Here is a 21431-nt window from a genome sequence, read left to right on the forward strand (position 1 = left end):
AATGGCCGGATCTCAGCTCACTGCAACCTCTGCCTCCCGGGTTCAAGCGATTCTCCTGCCTCGGCCTCTCGAGTAGCTGGGATTACAGGCATGCGCCACCATGCCCGGCTAAGTTTTTTGTATTTTAGTAGAGACAGGGTTTCATCATGTTGGCCAGGCTGGTTTTGAACTCCTAACCTCAAGTGATCCACCCACCTCGGCCTCCCAAAGTGCTAGGATTACAGGTGTGAGCCACCAGGCCCAGCCTGATGCGTTTTTCGGTTTTTTGAGACAGAGTCCCGCTCTGTCGCCCAGGCTGGAGTGAAGTGGCGCGATCTGGGCTCACTGTAACCTCTGCTTTCCGGGTTCAAGCGATTCTCCTGCCTCAGTCTCCCAAGGAGCTGGGATTACAGGCGCAGGCCACCACGCCTGGCTAATTTTTTTGTATTTTTAGTAGAGACGGGTTTTCGCCATGTTGGTTAGGCTGGTCTCAAACTCCTGGGCTCAAATGACCCACCCACCTCGGCCTCCCTGGGATTACAGGCGTGAGCCACCAGGCCCAGCCTCTGATGCATTTTTTTTTTTTTTTTTTTGAGACGGAGTCTCACTCTGTCGCCCAGGCTGGAGTGCAGTGGCCGGATCTCAGCTCACTGCAAGCTCCGCCTCCCGGGTTTACGCCATTCTGCCTCAGCCTCCCGAGTAGCTGGGACTACAGGCGCCTGCCACCTCACCCAGCTAGTTTTTTGTATTTTTTTTTGGTAGAGACGGGGTTTCACCATGTTAGCCAGGATGGTCTCAATCTCCTGACCTTGTGATCCGCCCTTCTCGGCCTCCCAAAGTGCTGGGATTACAGACTTGAGCCACCGTGACCGGCCTGATGCATTTTTTTAAAGTAATTATCTCTATTATTATTTTGTAGAGATGAGGTCTTGCTATGTTGCCTGGGCTGGTCTCAAACTCCTGGCTTCAAGTGATCCTCCCACCTTGGCCTCCCAAAGCACTGGGATGACAGGAGTGAGCCATGCTGCTCGGCCTCTGATTCATTTAGGAAAAAGGCAGGACAACGTGGTCAAGAGTGATATGGGACAGTCAGCGGGTGGCACAAATACACAGGGGGTCTAGATCGTGGTGTGGCGCATGGTAAATAAACACTTAATAAACGTTCGTTCAACCAAGGACCCACGAAGGCATGTTGAATATTCCAGACCAGCTAGAGGGCACTGTCCTAGGAGCCCCAGCCATCTGTGACCAGTTAAGACACTTAAATGAACTGAAATTAAATAAACATTTTCAGGCCGGCACAGTGGCTCACACCGGGAATCCCAGCACTTTGGGAGGCTGAGGTGGGTGGATCATTTGAGGTCAGGAGTTCAAAACCAGCCTGGCCAACATGGTGAAACCCCATCTCTACTAAAAATACAAAAATTAGCTGGCAGTGGTGCAGGCCTGTAATCCCAGCTACTCAGGAGGCTGCAGCAGGAGAATCGCTTGAACCCAGGAGGTGGAGGTTGCAGTGAGCTGAGATCTCACCACTGTACTCCGGCCTGGGGGACAGAGCGAAACTTTGTCTCAGAAAAAAAAAAAAAAAAAAAAATTTTCAGCTCCTCAGTTGCACTGGCCACATTTCAAGTACTCAAAGCCACGATCAGCTGGTGGCAATCAGGTTGGCCAGCAGTGGGTGTAGAACACTTCCATCACTGCAGAAAGTTCCGTGGACATTGGGGCTAGGTCTTTGCTGGGGGAGCCGTCCCTGTTAGCAGGGTGCTAAGCAACATCCCTGGCTTCCACACTCCAGGCCAGGAGCGTTTCCTCCCCCAGCTGTGACAACCACACGTGTCCCCTGACATCATCCAGTGTCCCCTTAGGGGTCAGAGTCTACTTCTATGGAGAGCCAGTGGAACTCCCAGTAGCTTACACAAGAGACTTTTTTGTTTCTTTCCTTTCTTTTTTTGAGACTGAGTCTCGCTCTATCGCCCAGGCTGGAGTGCAGTGGCGCAGTCTCAGCTCACTGCAACCTCCACCTCCCGGGTTCAAGCGATTCTCATGCCTCAACCTCCCAAGTAGCTGGGACTACAGGCGCCCGCCACCTCGCCCGGCTAGTTCTTTGTATTTTTTAGTAGAGACGGGGTTTCACCGTGTTGGCCAGGCTGGTCTCAAACTCCTGACCTCAGGTGATCCGCCTGCCTCGGCCTCCCTAAGTGCTGGGATTACAGGCATGAACCACCATGCCCGACCCACACAAGAGACTTTCTAGAAGGGGAGCAGGGAGACCCCAACCACACAGGTAAGACCTCAGAGGAGGCGGGGGGCTGGCCTGGGTCCCCAGGCAGGGAACCCCACCCTGGTACTCACGGCTTTCCCCCAGGGATGCTGGGTAGGGAGGAAGAGACGGATGACGCTCGGAGATGCGGGTGAGACTCAAATGCCATCTGTCAGAATGCCAGAGGGGGTGTCAGTGGGGCAGGTGACTCCAACCCACCTCTGTGCTGCCCCACGCCCACCTGCCATGCCACTATTTATCAGCCCCTCCCCAAGGAAGCAGAGATGCCTTCTCTCTGCCTGTCACACTACAGAGGGAGGGCTGAGGTTTTCATGTGAGGGCACCGGCCCCAAAATCTCTGTCCAGGAAATCCTAGAACTCCAGGGTTCCAAGGACCCTGAAGGGTTCTCCATCCAATGTCCAGACTGGCTCTATGATGGAGGTCTCTAAACTCCAGCCCCCCAGGACAAATCTGGTCCACTGCTCGTTTTTGTAAACAGTGTCCTGAGGCCAAGGCTCTACTGCCCCTTTTCATGCAGCTTAATCATTGCATTTTTCCACAATCACAAGTCCTGCTTTGTATTAAGCTTGTGGGACTACTAAGACCCCCAGATCGTCTTCCCATGCACACTTGCTGAGCCAGGGCTCCCTTCCCTTTCTGCTCCCTTCCCTTGTCTCTCCTTCTGTAGTTGGTTTCTCCTCTCGGCCCCCAGCCCGAGCCCTGCTGACACCTCCTGTGCCCCCACCCAGGGACTCACCATGGGGGAGCGTCCGTATACCACAGAGCTGCTGACCTGGGGGGACAGGTGGAGGCTGACATAGGAGCTGGGCACGGAGAGGTCTCCATTGAGCGTGCTGTGGGAGCCCAGGCTGAAGGACGTGGTGAAGGGACTGGACAGAGTCAGGGGGCTCCTCAGGGCTGAGAGGGAAGAGTCGGGGACAGGTTTTGACCTGGACCCAGATCCCGCCTCCCACTGCCTTGGGAGCTCCCTGGCCTTTCATTCAGAGTTTCCATGCGCTGGTCCCACATTGGCCATAGCCCGGGACACGTCCAGACCTCTGCACTATCATTCCTCCAGTGGACATGACTTTCTCTCCCTCTTTTATTTTTTTTTAGATGGAATCTTGCTCTGTTGCCAGGCTGGAGTTCAGTAGTGCGATCACGGCTCACTGAAACCTCTGCCTCCTGGGTTCAAGCAATTCTGCTGCCTCAGCCTCCCGAGTAGCTGGGACTATGGCCATTCTCTTTCTTTTAATTGGCAAACTCCTACCCATCCTTCAAAACCCACGCTCACGCCTGTAATCCCAGCACTTTGGGAGGCCAAGGCGGGCGGATCACCTGAGGTCAGGAGTTCAAGACCAGCCTGACCAACATGGTGAAACCTGGTCTCTACTAAAAATACAAAAATTAGCTGGGCATGGTGGCGCATGCCTGTAATTCCAGCTACGCAGGAGGCTAGGGCAGGAGAACTGCTTGAACCCGGGAGCGGGAGGTTGCCGTGAGCTGAGATCGCGCCATTGCACTCTAGCCTGGGCAACAAGAGTGAAACTCCGTCTCAAAAAAAAAAAAAAAGAAGAAAAAAAAATTAAGGCCAACGTCCATTAACATCTCAGAAACATCCTTGAGCCTCCCCATTGCCAACCTCCAGACTTGCCCTTCCTGGGCACCTGGCTTGGTACCAGCCCTGATTATACAGGTTCCTTGAGGGCAGGTTCCAAGGACAACTTTTTTCAGGGGCCCCAGAACCAGCCCAGGGCGTGACCGTAAGGCTGAAAAGATGACCACTGTCATTCCCCAGATTACTGATGGGGAAACTGAGGCTCAGAGAGGTTGGGTCACTTGCCCAAGGTCACACAGCTGGTGAATGTCCAAGCCTGGTCTGAAACCCAAGCCCGTCTGGCCCCGAAGATAGTCTCTCCAGTGCACTAGGCTGAAACCCACGACTAAGCCACTTCCACGCTCCAGGCCTCAGTTTCCCTACCCGCCGAGCTGAGACAATGAGGAACTGCCCAGAGGGAGGCAGAGTCTAACTTGAAGTCACAAAAAGGACTAAGGCAATGAACGCCAAGCCTGGAATCCCAGCCTTCTGCCTCTCCAGCCCCTTTTCCTAGATCTCCCCGGAGATGAGGCCTGCTCTGGACAGGCACCAACAGGCAAGGTGCTCACCGATGCTGTCCGTGGAAGGTGCTGGCTTGGCAGCGAGCTGGCAGAGGTGACTGGCCGAGCTGGGCCCAGGGGTGGACGCATCCTGGGGCGGGGAGGAATCGCAGGACTTGGAGGCAGGAGTGCTGGGGGGAAGGTCATTCTGCAGAGAAAGGGCAGGACTGAACGCCACCAGGCACCTGGTGTCTTGTGGCCTAATGATCTGATCAGAAACTGTGGGGGCCAGTCGCAGTGTCTCACGCCTGTAATCCCAACACTTTGGGAGGCCCAGGTGGGCGGATCACCTGAGGTCAGGAGTTAGAGACCAGCCCGGCCAACATGGTAAAACCACATCTCTACTAAAAATACAAAAAAAGATTAGCTGGGCGTGGTGGCGCGTGCCTGTGATCCCAGCTACTCAGGAGGCTGAGGCAGGAGAATTGCTTGAACCCAGGAGGTGGAGGTTGCAGTGAGCTGAGATCGCACCATTGCACTGCAGCCTGAGCAGCAGATCACGACTCTGTCTTAGCCGGGTATGGTGGCTCACGCCTGTAATCTCAGCACTTTGGGAGGCCGAGGCAGGTGGATCACTTGAGGTCAGGAGTTTGAGACACCCCTGGTCAACATGGTGAAACCCTGTCTACTAAAAATACAAAATTAGCTGGACATGGTGGCACGTGCCTGTAATTCCAGCTACTCGGGAGGCTGAGGCAGGAGACTTGCCTGAACCCGGGAGGCAGATGTTGCAGTGAGTGGAGATCAGGCCATTGCACTCTAGCCTGAGCAACAAGAGCAAAATTCCACCAAAAAAAAAAAAAAAAAAAAAAAGGCAACAAAGTTACAAAGTTATAGGCTGTCAAGATTTGCAATTTTTATTTTATTTTATTTTAACACAGGGTCTTGCTCTCAAAAGTAACATGATCAGATAGAGGCTGTGGCTCATGCCTGTGATTCCAGCACATTGGGAGGCCAGGGCGGGCGGATCACCTGAGATCAGGAGATCTAGACCATCGTGGCTAACACTGTGAAACCTTGTTCTACTAAAAATACAAAAAATTAGCCAGGCGTGGTGGCACATGCCTGTAGTCCTAGCTATCCACTACCCGGAAGGCTGAGACAGGAGAATCTCTTGAACCCAGGAGGCAGTGGTTGCAGTGAGCCGAGACTGTGCCACTGCACTCCAGACTGGGTGACAGAGTGAGACCCCATCTCCAAAACAAAAAACATAAAACAAACAAACAAAAAAAGGCACGCTCGTAGCTCACTGCAGCCTCAATCTCCCACACTTAAGTGATCCTCCTGACTCAGCCTCCCAAGTAGCTGGCACTACAGGCACACGTCTCCATGCCCAGCTAACTTTTTAAATTTTTTTGTAGAGACAAGGTCTCACTATGTTGCCCAGGCTGGTCTCCAACTCCTGCTCGAGTGATCATCCTGCCTTGGCCTCCCAAAGCCCTGGGATGACAGGCATGAGCCACAGCCCCCAGCCACTGTTGAGATTCTTGAACGACAAGGAATTAGAAACTCCAGGATGGGCTCGTGGAGAGGCAGACCCCACAGCGGCATATTCCCAGGTGAAGGAAGAACGCCTAGCACACAGTGCAATCCTCCTTGTGCCCCCACGGAGAGGGAGGTGTCACCGAGCTGTCCTTCCCCAAAGGGAGCTCTGAGGAAAAGCTGGGCCTCCATCTAGGGGCAGGCTCTGTTATCTCGGCTTCATGTCACTGCCTCCCCTGCCTCCCAAGAAACTTCGCATCCTTGTCTCGCGTCTGTCTCGGCTTCCCATGACACCATCGCACACACGCTGACAGCCGCACAGCACCCGCACCCGCGAGAGAGTGGGTGGGACAACTGCGGGGTCAGGGAGGACCCCTGAGGGCTTCTCCAATACAACGGAGCTGCCCTACCCCCTCGTAAGGTTTTTCCCGCAGTGGGAGGAGGGCACCTAAGATAGAATGGGAGCCCCAACCTCTGGCGGTTGCCATGGTAACCTGCCAGGAGGGGAGGCCTTAAAACCGGGCGGGGAGGCCTAGAAACCGACATACTCTCCCTTGGTAAGTGCAGGGGAGGGGTCTGGAGATTTGGGGTGAGGGGAGCCACAAAAGGAGCTGAATTTCGAATGCCCTGGGGGTGCTTTTAGATGGCTTACATGCCTGGCATTAAACTCCAGGAGGTCCAACCGGAAAGTTGTTCCTATATTAATTATCTTTCCTTCCGGGGACAACATCTCAGCTTGGGGCCAGTGTGTCTCTAAGCGCCTCTGGAAGGGCTCAACACATGCAGGCCTGGGTCCAGCTTAGCTGGCTGGGCTTTCACTGTGTTTATTTCCATGGGATTTCCTATTGATTGCAAGAGAGAGACCTGCTTTCCATGTAAGGTGGTGAATTGCCTTTTAAAATTTATCTACAAAGCTTCTTTACAAAGTTGCCTTTTAATATTTACTGAGGTTCAGCAAAGTCAGTCCCAGTGGGAGGTTAAAAAAAAAAGCACAAGGAGAGGGTGGACAATGCAAGCCGGGCTGATTTCTCATCATTGCCCTCTGTGTCATGGGGTAGTGTCTGTTTCCAGGCCCCCAGGATGAATAAAGGGAGTTTCAAGGCCCTCCTCTCCTCCTTACCAGGATGAGCTCCTTGGCTCTAGGGAGCGGTGAGCCAAGGCTAGAGGCCAAGGAGGCTGGACTGTCCACCAGGTCCCGACGGGCAGGAACACAGATGGGTACCTTTCCGCAAGGGGTGGTAGCCGGGCTGGGGGGCTCTGAGGGTTGGTCCTGGGTTCGAGAAGGTAACACTGAGCCGAGTTGAAATGAGATGGAAAGAGTCCCTCTCTATCCTCCTCCCGACTCCCATCCCAATCTCTAGAATGGGTACCCATGACCCACCATGGGAAGATTATGAAACCTCCTGCTGCCTCAGTTTACTCATCTGTAAAATGTCTTTTTTTTTTTCTTTTTTTTTGGAGTCTCGCTCTGTCACCCAGGCTGGAGTACAGTGGCTTCCTGCAACCTCCGCCTCCTGGGTTCAAGCAAGCACATCCAGCTAATTTTTTCGTATTTTTAGTAGAGACAGGGTTTCACCATGTTGGTCAGGCTGGTCTCAAACTCCTGACCTCAAGTGATCCATCCGCCTCAGTCTCCCAAAGTGCTGGGATTACCGGTGTGAGCCACCATGCCCAGCCTGTAAAATGGGTTTAATGATAGGCTCTACTCCATAAGCACCCGTAGCAAGGACTACATAAGGCCTTGGTTTTATTTTCCCATTGAACAGATGGGGAAAAGTGAGGCCAGGGAAGTGGGGATGTCACTGCCCACAAATCACTCAGTGAGCCCGGGCTTGAAGTCACTCCCCGTGCAATGGAGAGGAGGTGAGCCAAAGGTGTCTCAGAGCCCCCGACTCTTCCTGGCCCCATCCCAGCTGTCCCACAGAGGAGGGAACCGGGACCCCCACTACCTCTGGGTCCTCCCATCCCAGAAAACCCACCCCTTGCTCTGTGCCCAGAGTAGTGCACCCCTGGACTCACCTCATCCACCACCAGATTGTAGTCACTCTTGTCTTCGTCACTTTCCTGGTGGGAGATGGGTGAGAGAGCTCATGGAGGACACGCCCCTGCCTCCACGCCCCCATCCACTCCCCAGGAGTTGGAGGCATGAGCCCAGCCAGCCCCAAGGCATGACTGGGATTCTCAGACCACTGCATCCGTTTGCTCAGAGCAGAAGGGAAGGCCAATGTGCCCGCATCTGGGAAGGACGGGGTCGGCGGGGCAGGTGGGCACCTTGTGGGGCACCTTGTGGAGAGGACTTTGAAGGATGTGGACTACATGAGTGTCCTGTGTGACTCCTGGTCCTCTCAGACCTCAGTTTACCCCCTGTATGGTAAGGGGAGAGCCAGAGACCAGGAATCGCCCTTACCTCCTTCCTCCATCTTGCTAACAAAGTCAAGCAGTCTCTCAGGCATGTCTGTCTCACTCATCTCTCTGGCCATTTCCACCCACTACAGCCCTAGGACAGACCTCATCCCCTCCTAATCCCTTCCTAGGGCTCCTAGCCTCCAGCCTTGCCCCCTCCAGGCAACCCTCCAAGCTGGCCCCAGACAGATTTTCCTAAGACCTATCCCCACCTCTGCTCTGCAACCCTCTATGGCTCCCCATTGCTTTGGAAGAAAGACCAAGCTCCAATTCTATTCACTGATGCAGACAACACTATCCTGGGTACCATGGCAGGGAGCGGGGTGGGATGGGACACCCACAGACATGCTGGACTGCAGGGCAACCTCTGGTTGGGCTGGAAACCAAAGGAAGAAAAAAGGTTGCAGCCTGGAAGACAAAATCCGCCCAGTGGGTGGGTTCTCCTAGACTCCCTTCCTATGCGCAGTTTTCTTTAAATGAAAATTTGTTGTGTCCAGGTGCGATGGCTCACGCCTGTAATCCAGCACTTTGGGAGACCAAGGCGGGTGGATCACCTGAGGTCAGGAGTTTGAGACCAGCCTGGCCAACATGGTGAAACCCAATCTCTATTAAGAATACAAAAATTAGCCGGGTATGGTGGTGGGCTCCTGTAATCCCAGCTACTGGGTAGGCTGAGGCAGGAGAATCGCTTGAACCCAGGAGGCAGAGGCTGCAGTGAGCTGAGATCGCGCCACTGCACTCTAGACTGGGCAAGAGAACAAGACTCTGCCTCAATAAATAAATAAATAAAATTCATTGCCCCCCCAAAAAAAGCTATTAGGTAAAAAGACAGATTTAAGGCTTCTCTGAGAAACCGCAATATTGGGCCGGGAGTGGTGGCTCAAGCCTGTAATCCCAGCACTTTGGGAGGCCGAGACGGGCAGATCACGAGGTCAGGAGATCGAAACCATCCTGGCTAACACAGTGAAACCCCGTCTCTACTAAAAAAATACAAAAAACTAGCCGGACGAGGCGGCGGGCGCCTGTAGTCCCAGCTACTTGGGAGGCTGAGGCAGGAGAATGGCGTAAACCCGGGAGGCGGAGTTTGCAGTGAGCCGAGATCCGGCCACTGCACTCCAGCCTGGGCGACAGAGCGACACTCCGCCTCAAAAAAAAAAAAAAAAAAAAAAACCGCAATATTGGCCCCCACTGAGCCTGCCAGTCTCCGAGGACCAAGTTGCAGCTGCCCCCGTAGGTGGGAGAAGGGCTCCCCAGCTGGCCACAGCCCCATTCCCCACATTCAGCCTGGCCCCTGGGACGCTAGAGTTTGAAACTACAAGTGTGCAGTTGTCTGGCAATAAGAGGAGGTCCCAGCCTCTAGGAGGTGATCAGGGAAGGCTTCCTGTAGGAGGTGGTACCTTGTATCTTGATGGAAAAACAGGTTTCTAAAACATGTGTGTTCTCGGGAAAGCAAACAGCTGGAGCAAAAGTTAGAGGATGGGAAAATGGCTGTATGAGCCAGAGGTCACAGAGACTTCAAGCAACTGGAGTTAAGCCTTGCATCACAGGCTCTCCCGATTGGTCAGTACTCTGAGTAGCAGGGAGCTATGGAAGGCTCTGGAGTGAGAGAATCATGGCCAGAGCTGGGCTCTGGAAGGCTCTGAGGGCATCCCCACCCCAGTCCTGCACCTGCCCCCACTCACATAAGGTCCTGACAGCTCCTTCTCATCTGCTCTCTGCTTCCCACCACCACCAGGGCCACTCGGTCGCTCCTCCTCCACGAGACTCTCAGGAGGCGAGGGGGACGCACTCTGCGGAGAGACAAGGGCCAGGGGGAGAAAGGGTCAGGGCCCTGGGCTCCTAGATTGCATTGTGATCCAGCCGAGACTGAGGGTCCCCACCGTTATTAGGGTCTGGAGCGCAAGCTTCCCATCTGGGAAATGGGAGCTTCCAAGGGCTGACTCAGTGCTAAACTTTTATTTTATTTTCTCTTTTGTTTTGTTTTTGACAGAGTCTTGCTCTGTTGCCCAGGCTGGAGTACAGTGGAGCCATCTTGGCTCACTGCAAGCTCTGCCTCCCGGGTTCAAGAGATTCTCCTGCCTCAGCCTCCCCAGTAGCTGGGATTACAGGCACGCACCTCCATACCCAGCTAATTTTTGTATTTTTAGTAGAGACAGGATTTCGCCATGTTGGCCAGGCCTGTCTCGAACTCCTGACCTCAGGTGATCTACCTGCCTCAGCCTTCCAAAGTGTTGGGATTACAGGCATGAGCCACCGCAAGCAGCACCTTACTTCTTCTGAGACCTCTCTGACATCTATAATTATTTCAAAATTATACCATTTTGGCCGGGCGCGGTGGCTCACGCCTCTAATTCCAGCACTTTGGGAGGCCAAGGTGGGCGGATCAGGAGGTCAGGAGATCGAGACCATCCTGGCTAACACAGTGAAACCCCATCTCTACTAAAAATACAAAAAAAAAAAATTAGTCAGGCATGGTGGTGGGCACCTGTAGTCCCAGCTACTTGGGAAGCTGAGGCAGGAGAATCTCTTGAACCCAGGAGGTGGAGCATGCAGTGAGCCGAGATTGCACCACTGCACTGCAGCCTGGGGAACAGGGCGAGACTCCAATTCAAAAGTAAAATTAAACTATTTTTTGAAAAACTTAACAGACACAGCTCGCGTGACATTTCTGTTGGGGAGCACCCACAGATATTGCCGAACGGATGATGGCTACACGAACGGAAGTGAGGATGGGAAGAAGGGTCCGAGGTCTTGCATTCATTTATTTAATTACCTAAAAAAAGCTCTAAGTCGAATTTTTTTTTTTTGAGATGGACTCTCACTCTGTCGCCCAGGCTGGAGTGTAGTGGCATAATCTCGACTCACTGCAACCTCTGCCTCCCAGTTTCAAGTGATCCTCCTGCCTCAGCCTCCCCAGGAGCTGGGATTACAGGCACCAGCCACCATGCCCAGCTAATTTTGTATTTTTAGTAGAGACGGGGTTTCACCATATTGGCCAGGCTGGTCTCGAACTCCTGACCTCAAGTGATCCACCCACCTTGGCTTCCCAAAGTGCTGGGATTATGGGTGTGAGCCACCACGCCCGGCCATGATTGAAAATTTTAAACAATACAGCCTTGTGGGCATCTCCCACGCAGAAAGGCTTCAGGAAACTGGGCTGTGGATCTTTTTGTTGTTGCTGTTTTTTTTGTTTTTTTTTTTTTTTTTTGAGACGAGTCTCGCTCTGGTCGGCCCCCCAGGCCCCCTGGAGTGCAGTGGCCGGATCTCAGGCTCACTGCAAGCTCTGCCTCCGCGGGTTTCGCGCCCATTCTCCTGCCTCAGGCGCTCCCTGAGTAGCTGGGACTAGCAGGCGCCCGCCACCGGTCGCCAAGGCTGTTTTTTTTTTTTTTTTTTTTGTTGGGCATTTTTTAGTAGAGCACGGGGTTCACCGGTTAGCGCTGGATGGTCCTCGAATCGTCCTGACCTCATGATCCGCCCGTCCCCCTCCCAAAGTGTTACAGGCTTGAGCCACCGCGCCCGGCCGCTGTTGTTTGTTCTTTGAGACAGTCTCACACTGTCGCCCAGGCTGCAGTGCGGTGGTGCAATCTCGGCTCACTGCAACCTCTGTCTCCCAGGTTCAAGTGATTCTCCTGCCTTGGCCTCCTGAATAACTGGGATTACAGGCACCTGCCACCACATTCGGCTAATTTTTGATTTTTTAGTAGAGACAGGGTTTCGCCATGTTGGCCAGGCTGGTTTTGAACTCCTGGCCGCAAGCAATCTGCCCACCTTGGCCTCCCAAAGTGCTGGGATTACAGACATCAGCGCCTACATCTGGCTTTTTATTTTTTTCTTTTTATTGAGACAGGGTCTTCCTCTGTCACCCAGGCTGGAATGCAGTGGTGCAATCACAGCTCCCTGCCGCCTTGGCCTTCTGGGCTCAAGCGAACCTCCCACCTCAGCCTCCCAAGTAGCTGACACAACAGGCATGGACCACCACACCCAGCTAACATTTTGTATTTTTCTGTAGAGACGGGATTTTGCCATGTTGCTCAGGCTGGTCTCAAACTCCTGGCCTCAAATGATTCTCCTACCTCTGCCTACCAATGTGCTGGGATCACAGGCGTGAGCCACCACGCTCAGCCTAGGTCTCATTCTGAGGCCCCCATCGGCTCAGAACCAGCGTCGCCCTCCCAAGAATATAAAGAGAGTCCCAGGGCGACACTCACTTACCCTGCTCGGGGCTCTCTCCACTGGCAGATTGGAAATGAGATCAAGAGAAAGGAGAAAGAATGAGGTGTTTGTATCCAGAGGGTACCGCCCTCCACAGTTTATAAAGCCCCCGCCCCCACCACCCCACCCAGAGTCACCCTATCCTTCCAACACCCTTGCAAGTGGTGGACTACCCCTCCCCTGCATTCAGATCAATGCCCAGAGAGGGGCAGTGACTTGCCCCAAGGCACACAGCACACCAGGGGTAATGGTGAACCCTAAGGCCTTGCAGCCACTCTCATTCATCCCCTCACACTTATTTATTTATTTATTTATTTATTTATTTATTTATCTATCTATCTGTAGACAGTCTTGCTCTGTCACCCAGGCTGGAGTGCAGTGGCCTGATCTCAGTTCACTGCAAGCTCCGCCTCCTGGGTTCACGCCATTCTCCTGCCTCAGCCTCCTGGTAGCTCGGACTACAGGCGCCCACCACCTCGCCTGGCTATTGTATTTTTTATTAGAGATGGGGTTTCACCGTGTTAGCCAGGATGGTCTCGATCTCCTGAGCTCGTGATCCGCCCGTCTTGGCCTCCCAAAATGTTGGGATTACAGGCGAGAGCCACCACGCCTAGCCCATCCCCTCACACTTCAAAAGATGGGGTCTTGCTCTGTTGCCCAGGCTGGAGTGCAGTGGCTCAGTCACAGTTCACTGCAGCCTCGACCTCCCGGGCTCAAGTAATTGTCCTATCTCAGTCTCTCGAGTAGCTGGGACTCCATCCAGGTGCATGCCATCATGCTTGGCATTTATTTACTTATAAATGAGATGGAGTCTCGCTCAGTTGCCTAGGCTGAACTCGGCTCACTGCAACCTCTGCCTCCCAGGTTTAAGCAATTCTCTTGCCTCAGCCTGAGTAGCTAAGATTACAGGCACCCACAACCACGCCCAGCTAATTTTTGTATTTTTAGTAGAGATGAGGTTTCACCACGTTGACCAGGCTGGTCTCAAACTCCTGACTTCAGGTGATCCACCCACCTTGGCCTCCCAGAGTGCTGGGATTACAGGCGTGAACCACCGTGCCTGGTTACTTATTTTTATTTTTTAATTTTTTGAGACAGAGTCTCACTCTGTCACCCAGGCTGGAGTGCAATGGCATAATCTTGGCTCACTGCAACCTCCGCCTCCCAGGTTCAAGTGATTCTCCTGCCTCAGCCTCCCGAGGAGCTGGGATTACAGGCACCCACCACCACTCTCGCCTAATTTTTTTTGTATTTTTAGTAGAGATGGGGGTTTCCCCATGTTGGCCAGGCTGCTCTCGAACTCCTGGCCTCAGGTGATCCAGCCACCTTGGCCTCTCAAAGTGCTGGGATTACAGGCATAAGCCACCATGCCCAGCCTATGCTTGGCTAATTTTTATTTATTTATTTTATTTATTTATTTTTTGAGATGGAGTCTCGCTGTGTCGCCCAGGCTGGAGTGCAGTGGCGCGATCTCGGCTCACTGCAAGCTCCGCCTCCCGGGTTCACGCCATTCTCCCGCCTCAGCCTCCGAGTAGCTGGGACTACAGGCGCCCGCCACCACGCCCGGCTAGTTTTTTTTTTTTTTGTATTTTTAGTAGAGACAGGGTTTCACCATGTTAGCCAGGATGGTCTCGATCTCCTGACCTCGTGATCCGCCCATCTCGGCCTCCCAAAGTGCTGGGATTACAGGCTTGAGCCACCGTGCCTGGCCTAATTTTTAAATTTTTCATGGAGATGGCATCTCGCTATGTTGCTCAGGCTGGCCTCTAACTCCTGGCCTCAAGTGATCCTCCCAGCTCAGCCTCCTGAGTAGCTGGGGTTACAAGTGTGCACCACCACACCCAGCTAATTTTTAAAAATATTTTTAGAGATGGGGTCTCGCTCTGTTGCCCAGGCTGGTCATGAACTCCTGGGCTCAAGTGATCCTCTCGCCTCAGCCTCCCAAAGTGTTGGGATTACAGGTGTGAGCCACCGCATCCCCTCACGCTGATGTCTTTTGCTGCCCTGGCCTTCCAGTCCTCCTCCCCAGCCCCATCCCCCCAGCCAATGCCACCTCACGCTGCCCACTCACCTCTGGACCCCTCGGCCTCCACGCCCGCACGGTCCTCCTTGACAGCCGCAGCCAGCTGAGCTTGGGCAGCCAGGGCTCCGGACAGGGCGAGCAGCCCCGTAGCACTGCCACCCACCAGCCCGGCTGGGCGGGGGGTGAGGGGCACAGGGGGTGCGTGGTGGGACAGCGGCTGGAGCTGCTGCTGCTAGAAAGGAGGCAGGATGGGCCGGGGCGGGGGGCAGCGGGAGCCCAGCAGTCCCCAGGCCAAGAGGTAGACACAGGGGACGGGAGCCAAGCACAGAGTGTGCCCCTGGGATTCTCAGGACTGCTGGAGCCAAAGCCCACACACCACCCCCAGCTTTAACACGTCCTGGGCGGGTGCCAGGCACCTGGGAGTGGGTGTCTCCCCATGGCAGGGCAGGGGCTGGAGAGACTCACCCCGATGAGGCTGTTCAGTTCCCCCACGGTGACCTGCTTGGCACGCTCTATGGCCTGGAGCACCTGCTGCTGATGCTGGCGGGTGGAAGGGACCAGGTAGAGGGTACACTGAGCCCCTGCTCACGCTAGCGCTAGCGGTGCCCTTGGGGGCCTGACCTCTCCCCGCCACCCTCTCATCTTTGCCCCAGTACTTCCCATTTCTCTTTTTTTTTTTTATTTTTTTATTTTTTTGAGACGGAGTCTGGCTCTGTCGCCCAGGCTGGAGTGCGGTGGCCGGATCTCAGCTCACTGCAAGCTCCGCCTCCGAGGTTTACGCCATTCTCCTGCCTCAGCCTCCCGAGTAGCTGGGACTACAGGCGCCCGCCTCGTCGCCCGGCTAGTTTTTTGTGTTCTTTAATAGAGACGGGGTTTCACCGTATTAGCCAGGATGATCTCGATCTCCTGACCTTTCGATCCGCCCATCTCGGCCTCCCAAAATGCTGGGATTACAGGCTTGAGCCACCGCGCCCGGCCCCCATTTCTCTTTTATCTTTTTCCCTCTCACTCTCTCCCTTTCCTTTTGGAATTTTGAAATAAGCACATGGAGAAAGAAATGAAACCTAACTGCAGTTAGAATTATTACAAATGAGGCTGGGCGCGGCGGTTCACGCCTGGAATCCCAGCACTGTGGGAGGCCAAGGTGGGCGGATCACCTGAGGCCAGGAGTTGGAGACCAGCCTGGCCAACATGGTGAAACCCTGTCTCTACTAAAAATACAAAAATTAGCCTGGCATGGTGGTGTATGCCTGTAATCCCAGTTGCTCGGGAGGCTGAGGCAGGAGAATTGCTTGAACCCAGGATGTGGAAGTTGCAGTGAGCCAAGACTGTCTCACTGCACTCCGGCCTGGTGACAGAGCGAGACTCTATCTCAAAAATAAAATTAAAAAAAATACAAATCAGGCCGGGCGCGGTGGCTCAAGCCTGTAATCCCAGCACTTTGGGAGGCCGAGACGGGCGGATCACGAGGTCAGGAGATCGAGACCATCCTGGCGAACATGGTGAAACCCTGTCTCTACTAAAATACAAAATTAGCCTGGTATGGTGGTGGGTGTCTGTAGTCCCAGTTGCTTGGGAGGCTGAGGCAGGAGAATTGCTTGAACCCAGGATGTGGAAGTTGCAGTGAGCCAAGACTGTCTCACTGCACTCCGGCCTGGTGACAGAGCGAGACTCTATCTCAAAAATAAAAAAAAAAAAAATACAAATCATAGTCTCTCCTTCAGGGCATTGAAGACATTTGGGGCTGGATCATTCTCTGGGGCAGGGCCGTTCCGGACACTGCAGGGGGCTGAGCAGCACCCTTGGCCTCCACCCACTCCAACGCCAGGGGCACCCCCCAGTTGTGACAACCACACACGTCTTCTGGTGGTTTTAAAAAAAAAAACCAATGTGATAAATCAGTACCATGGACTCTCCTAGGTTAAGGAATAGAAAGTACCAGACTCCAGGGGGCCCCTACACTCCCTGCCATCAAAACACCCTCCCTTCTCCACTTTCATGACAATAATTTCTTTGTTTTTCTCTGTAATTCTGCCTCCTACGATTGCCTTCCTAAACCTGCTTGGATTTGTCCGTTTTGAACTACATTGTGGGCTCATTCCCTGCATTCTCTTTGGTGTCTGGCCTCTCTCAGCATAACATTTTAAGCTTCTTCCATGATGTGGTGGGTGGCGGCAGCGCGTTCAGCTTTCAGAGCTGCGGGACTCTGCCACAAGAATATGTTCTATCTGGGCCGGTCGTCGCGGCAGCTCACACCTGTAATCCCAGCACTTTGGGAGACCAAGGCAGGTGGATCACCTGGAGGTCAGGAGTTCAAGACTAGCCTGGCCAACGTGGTGAAACCCCATCTCTACTAAAAATACAAAAAAATTAGCCAGACATGGTGGCGGCTGCCTATAATCCCAGCTACTCGTGAGGCTGATGCAGGAGAATCACTTGAACCCAGGAGGCAGAGCTTGCAGTGAGCTAAGATTGCGCCACTGCACTCCAGCCTGAGCGAGAGTGAGACTCAGTCTCAAAAAAAAAAAAAAAAAAAGGCGGCCGGGCGGCGGTGGCTTACGCCTGTAATCCCAGCACTTTGGGAGGCTGAGGTGGGCGGATCACGAGATCAGGAGTTCGAGACCAACCTGACCCACATGGTGAAACCCCATCTCTACTAAAAATACAAAAATTAGTCAGGCGTGGTTACGCGTGCCTGTAATCCCAGCTACTTGGGAGGCTGAGGCAGGAGAATTGCTTGAACCTGGGAGCCAGAGGTTGCAGTGAACCAAGATTGTGCCATGCACTCCAACCTGGGCAACAGAGTGAGACTCAGTCTCAAAAAATAATAAATAAATAAATAAAATGTTGTATCTTTGCTGTTCCACACAGAAGCCATTGGACATGTGTGTGGTCACCGGGCATTTGACATGTGGCTGGTGCAACTGATGAATAGAATGCTTAATTTTATTAAATTGAAGTGAATATAAATTTAAATATAAAATAAATTTAATAGGCTTATTTTTATTTTTACTTTTTTGAGACATAGTCTCACTCTTGCCCAGGCTGGAGTGCAGTGGCATGATCTTGGCTCACTGCAGCCTCCGCCTCCCAGGTTCAGGCAATTCTCCTGCCTCAGCCTCCCAAGTAGCTGAGATTACAAGCACCCACCACCACGCCTGACTAATTTTCATACTTTTAGTAGAGATGGGGTTTTGCCATGTTGACCAGGCTGGTCTTGAACCCCTGATCTCAAGTCATTTGCCCCCCTCAGCCTCCCAAAGTGCTGGTATTTCAGGTTTGAGCCACCGTGCCTAAATATAAATTTAAATATAAAATTAATTTAATAGATTCCAGGCCAGGTGCAGTGGCTCATGCTTGTAATCCCAGTACTTTAGGACTCCAGAGTGGGAGGATTACGTGAGTCCAAGAGTTGGAGACCAGCCTGGGCAACATGGTGAGACCCCCTCTCTATTACTACATACATACACACACACACACACACACACACACACACACACACACACACACTCTCTTATTTGAGCCAGAGTCTTGCTCTGTCGCCCGGACTGGAATGCAGTGGTGTGATCTCAGCTCACGCTAACCTCCGCCTCCCAGGTTCAAGCAATTCTCCTGCCTCAGCCTCTCGAATAGCTGGGATTACAGGCACCTGCCACCACGCCCGGCTAATTTTTGTAAAAAAAAAAAAATTTTTTTTAGGCCAGGCGTGGTGGCTCACACCTGTAATCCTAGCACTTTGGGAGGCCGAGGAGGATGGATCACCTGAGGTCAGGAGTTCAAGACCAGCCTGGCCAACATGGTGAAATCCCCCCCTCTACAAAAATGCAAAAACTAGGCCGGGCGCGGTGGCTCAAGCCTGTAATCCCAGCACTTTGGGAGGCTGATACAGGTGGATCGCGAGGTCAGGAGATCGAGACCAACCTAGCTAACACGGCGAAACCCCGTCTCTACTAAAAAATACAAAAAACTAGCCGGGCAAGGTGGNTTTTTTTTTTTTTTTGTCTAACTAGGTCTATTCTTTTCTGAGAAAGGGTATTAAACTTCCAATTATTAGAGTTTTTGCTTATTTCTCTTTTTATTCCTTTTACTTTCTGCTTTTTAAAGGTTGTTGCTGTGTTATTAGGCACACAAATATGAGTGATGGTTGTCTTGTTTAGATCATGTCATTTAGCATCATAAAGTGTCTTTCTGTCTCTTTTTGAATTTTTGCTTGTCTAATAACAAAATTGTGCCTCCACTTTGTTTTTACTTGCATACGCCTAGTTTATATATAACCACCCTCTCATTTGTACTATTTTATCTTTTATTTTTGAGACGGAGTCCAACTCTGTCACCCAGACTAGAGTGCAGTGGCACAATCTCTACTCACTGCAACCTCCGCCTCCCGAGTTCAAGCAATTCTATTCTCCTGCCTCAGCATCCCGAGTAGCTGGGACTATAGGCACACACCACCATGCCCAGCTAATTTTTTTTTTTTTTTTTAAGTTTTAGCAGAGACAGGGTTTCACCATGTTGGACAGGCTGGTCTCAAACTCCCGACCTCTGGTGATCCACCTGCCTCAGCCTCCCAAAATCTTAGGATTACAGGCGTGAGCCACGGCGCCCGGCCAGATTACAGGCCATTTTAACCATTTGTAAGTGCACAGCTCAGCAGTGTAAAGCACACACACGGTCGTGCAGCCGTCACCAGCACCATCTCCAGAATTTTCCCATCTTCCCAAACTGAATTTCTGTCCCCATGAAACACTCACTCCCGGTCCCCTCCCCACCCCCTGGCACCCCCCAATCTGCTTTCTGTCTCAGTGAACCTGACAACCCTAGGACCTCCTAGGAGTGGATCACCCAGGGTTTGTTCCTCTGTGATTTCTCCTAGCACGACGGCAGGGGTAACTTTCATCGGGTGCTGAGTAAGCGGACCCATCGTCTTCAGGCCCCTGGGTGTATGAGCTCATCTCACCCTCACACCTACGCTACTGCAAAAACAGAGAGACATGTGTCCTGCCTGAGGCCACACAGCCAGGATTCAGACCCAGGCAGCCCACTTGCAGGGCTTGAGGGAGTCAGCTCCACACCTTGCTTCCCATCACGGTGGAAAAAAGACCCCAGTCCTCACCCTCAGCCAACACCTCCCTCCATCCCTGCAGCCCCTGCCCCAGCTGGATGCCTGGCCTCCAGGCTGCTGGACTACTGCAGTGAGAAAAAACAGTCTCTATCCGTGCTGCAGGCTACCCAGCAGAATCAGTGCCTGGGGCGTCCTGGCCCAGACCTAGCCCCTCCCTTCCCCTCCTCCCCGCCACCCCCAGGCTCACTCACCTCCTGGGTCAGGAAGGGGATAATCTGAGCGCAGATACCGCTCAGACGCTTCACAATCTCCGCCTGGCAGGAAGCAACAAGAGGAAGCTTGGAGAGGGGTAGAGATTCGCAACCCAGCTCTGGACGCCCAGGCGGACCAGGTGCTTGCAAAGCTGAAGGGTTGGGGAGGTGGCGCCCGCAGATGCACAAGGGGAACTCAGGCCAGCATGGCATGGGCCGAGGCAGGCGGGATTCAGAGCCCCACCAGGCTGTGTGCTCAGCTGAGCGAGTCCCAGGGTGGCCTGGAGCTGGGAAGACCAGGGCTGAGGTCCTACGAGTCACAGATACACCACCTGCCAGACGTACACCCGCTAGGGATTTGCAAGAGGCAGATGCTCAGGAACCCAACTCAGACGCAGACACTGAGGTGCTGGGCTCAGCTGAAACAAAGGAAAGGGGCCTCCGCCCGGAGTCCCAGATTCCAGCCCTGGCTGGGCCCACATCTCTCCCAGGCAAGGCTCCTCTCGGTCTCCTCCACTTCCCAGGGCTGATCTACCAGCTGAGGCTGCTTCCAGGTGGAGATCTCAGCACTCCACACTCAAGGGAAGGGTTTCATCTGGAGAGGGTCTGGGCCCAGGTGCCTCAAAGAGGCTGAGCAGAGGAGAAGGCACGTGGGTGGGGAAGGGGGCGGCATACAATGGCCGCGGGCTTCGCCTCTGCCTGAGTTACAGGTGTGCTGTGTGTCTGGTGGAGTCTGTGTCTCCTATTACCACCAGGAGGGTGAAACCGGGATCCCAGGGTGTCCTGCACCCCCATAAGGGGATCTATTGCATGCACCCATGCGACCATGCCATGCTTCAGCAGACAAGCCCCCTCCTACCCATATCAGAACCAACAGAGCCCCCACACATGCAGGAAAGCATGCCAGGGTGGGCACCCCCAGGCACCCCACACTCCCAGCCCACCCCCTTCTTTCCAGACACCAGGAAGTCCCAATACAAGGCTCTGCTCATTGATTCTAATATTCTGATAGAATCTAAGAGCCCATGAAGCTCAGAAGCTTGGGACCCCTTTCATCCCTTTACAAACCACTGGCCAGTCTCAGGATCTCAGGGTGAAGCATGGACCACTGAAGTCAATTTTAGAATCTTTGGGTCTATTGGCCGGGTGTGGTGGCTCACGCCTGTAATCTCAGCACTTTGGGAGTCCGAGGCAGGCGGATCACCCGAGGTCAGGAGTTCGAGACCAGCCTGGCCAACATGGAGAAACCCCCGTCTTTACTAAAAATACAAAAAATTAGCCAGGCATGGTGGCAGGCGCCTGTAATCCTAGCTACTAAGGAGGCTGAGGCAGGAGAATCGCTTGAACCCAGGAGTTGGAGGTTGCAGTGAGTGAAGATTGGGCCATTGCACTCCAGCCTGGGCAACAAGAGTGAAACTCCGTCTCAAATTTAAATTAAAAATTTTAAATTAAAATTAAAATTAGCCGGGCGCGGTGGCTCAAGCCTGTAATCCCAGCACTTTGGGAGGCCGAGACGGGCGGATCACGAGGTCAGGAGATCGAGACCATCCTGGCGAATACGGTGAAACCCTGTCTCTACTTAAAAATACAAAAAACTAGCC

General features: G+C 53.3%; 1 protein-coding gene across 6 annotated transcripts in view; it reads right to left on the minus strand.

The window, feature by feature from the left end:
• Positions 1–21431, minus strand: part of TLE2 (TLE family member 2, transcriptional corepressor) — a 36424-nt gene that overhangs the window by 10266 nt on the left and 4727 nt on the right. For 3 of the 6 annotated variants that reach the window (XM_017847992.1, XM_017847988.1, XM_017847989.1), the window contains exons 5-14: positions 19831–19893; positions 14983–15057; positions 14566–14749; positions 12495–12514; positions 9965–10072; positions 7899–7943; positions 7000–7149; positions 4407–4545; positions 2998–3158; positions 2332–2408 (exon numbers count right to left, since the gene is read on the minus strand). In XM_017847992.1, coding sequence (XP_017703481.1) covers positions 2332–2408; positions 2998–3158; positions 4407–4545; positions 7000–7149; positions 7899–7943; positions 9965–10072; positions 12495–12514; positions 14566–14749; positions 14983–15057; positions 19831–19893 — 1022 coding nt within the window. The remainder of the gene's footprint in view (positions 1–2331; positions 2409–2997; positions 3159–4406; positions 4546–6999; positions 7150–7898; positions 7944–9964; positions 10073–12494; positions 12515–14565; positions 14750–14982; positions 15058–19830; positions 19894–21431) is intronic. The other 3 variants (XM_017847993.1, XM_017847990.1, XM_017847991.1) reach the window with 2 other exon arrangements.

Source organism: Rhinopithecus bieti, unplaced genomic scaffold (genome assembly GCF_001698545.2).
Source record: "Rhinopithecus bieti isolate Rb0 unplaced genomic scaffold, ASM169854v2 scaffold_30687, whole genome shotgun sequence".
Lineage (NCBI taxonomy): Eukaryota > Metazoa > Chordata > Mammalia > Primates > Cercopithecidae > Rhinopithecus > Rhinopithecus bieti.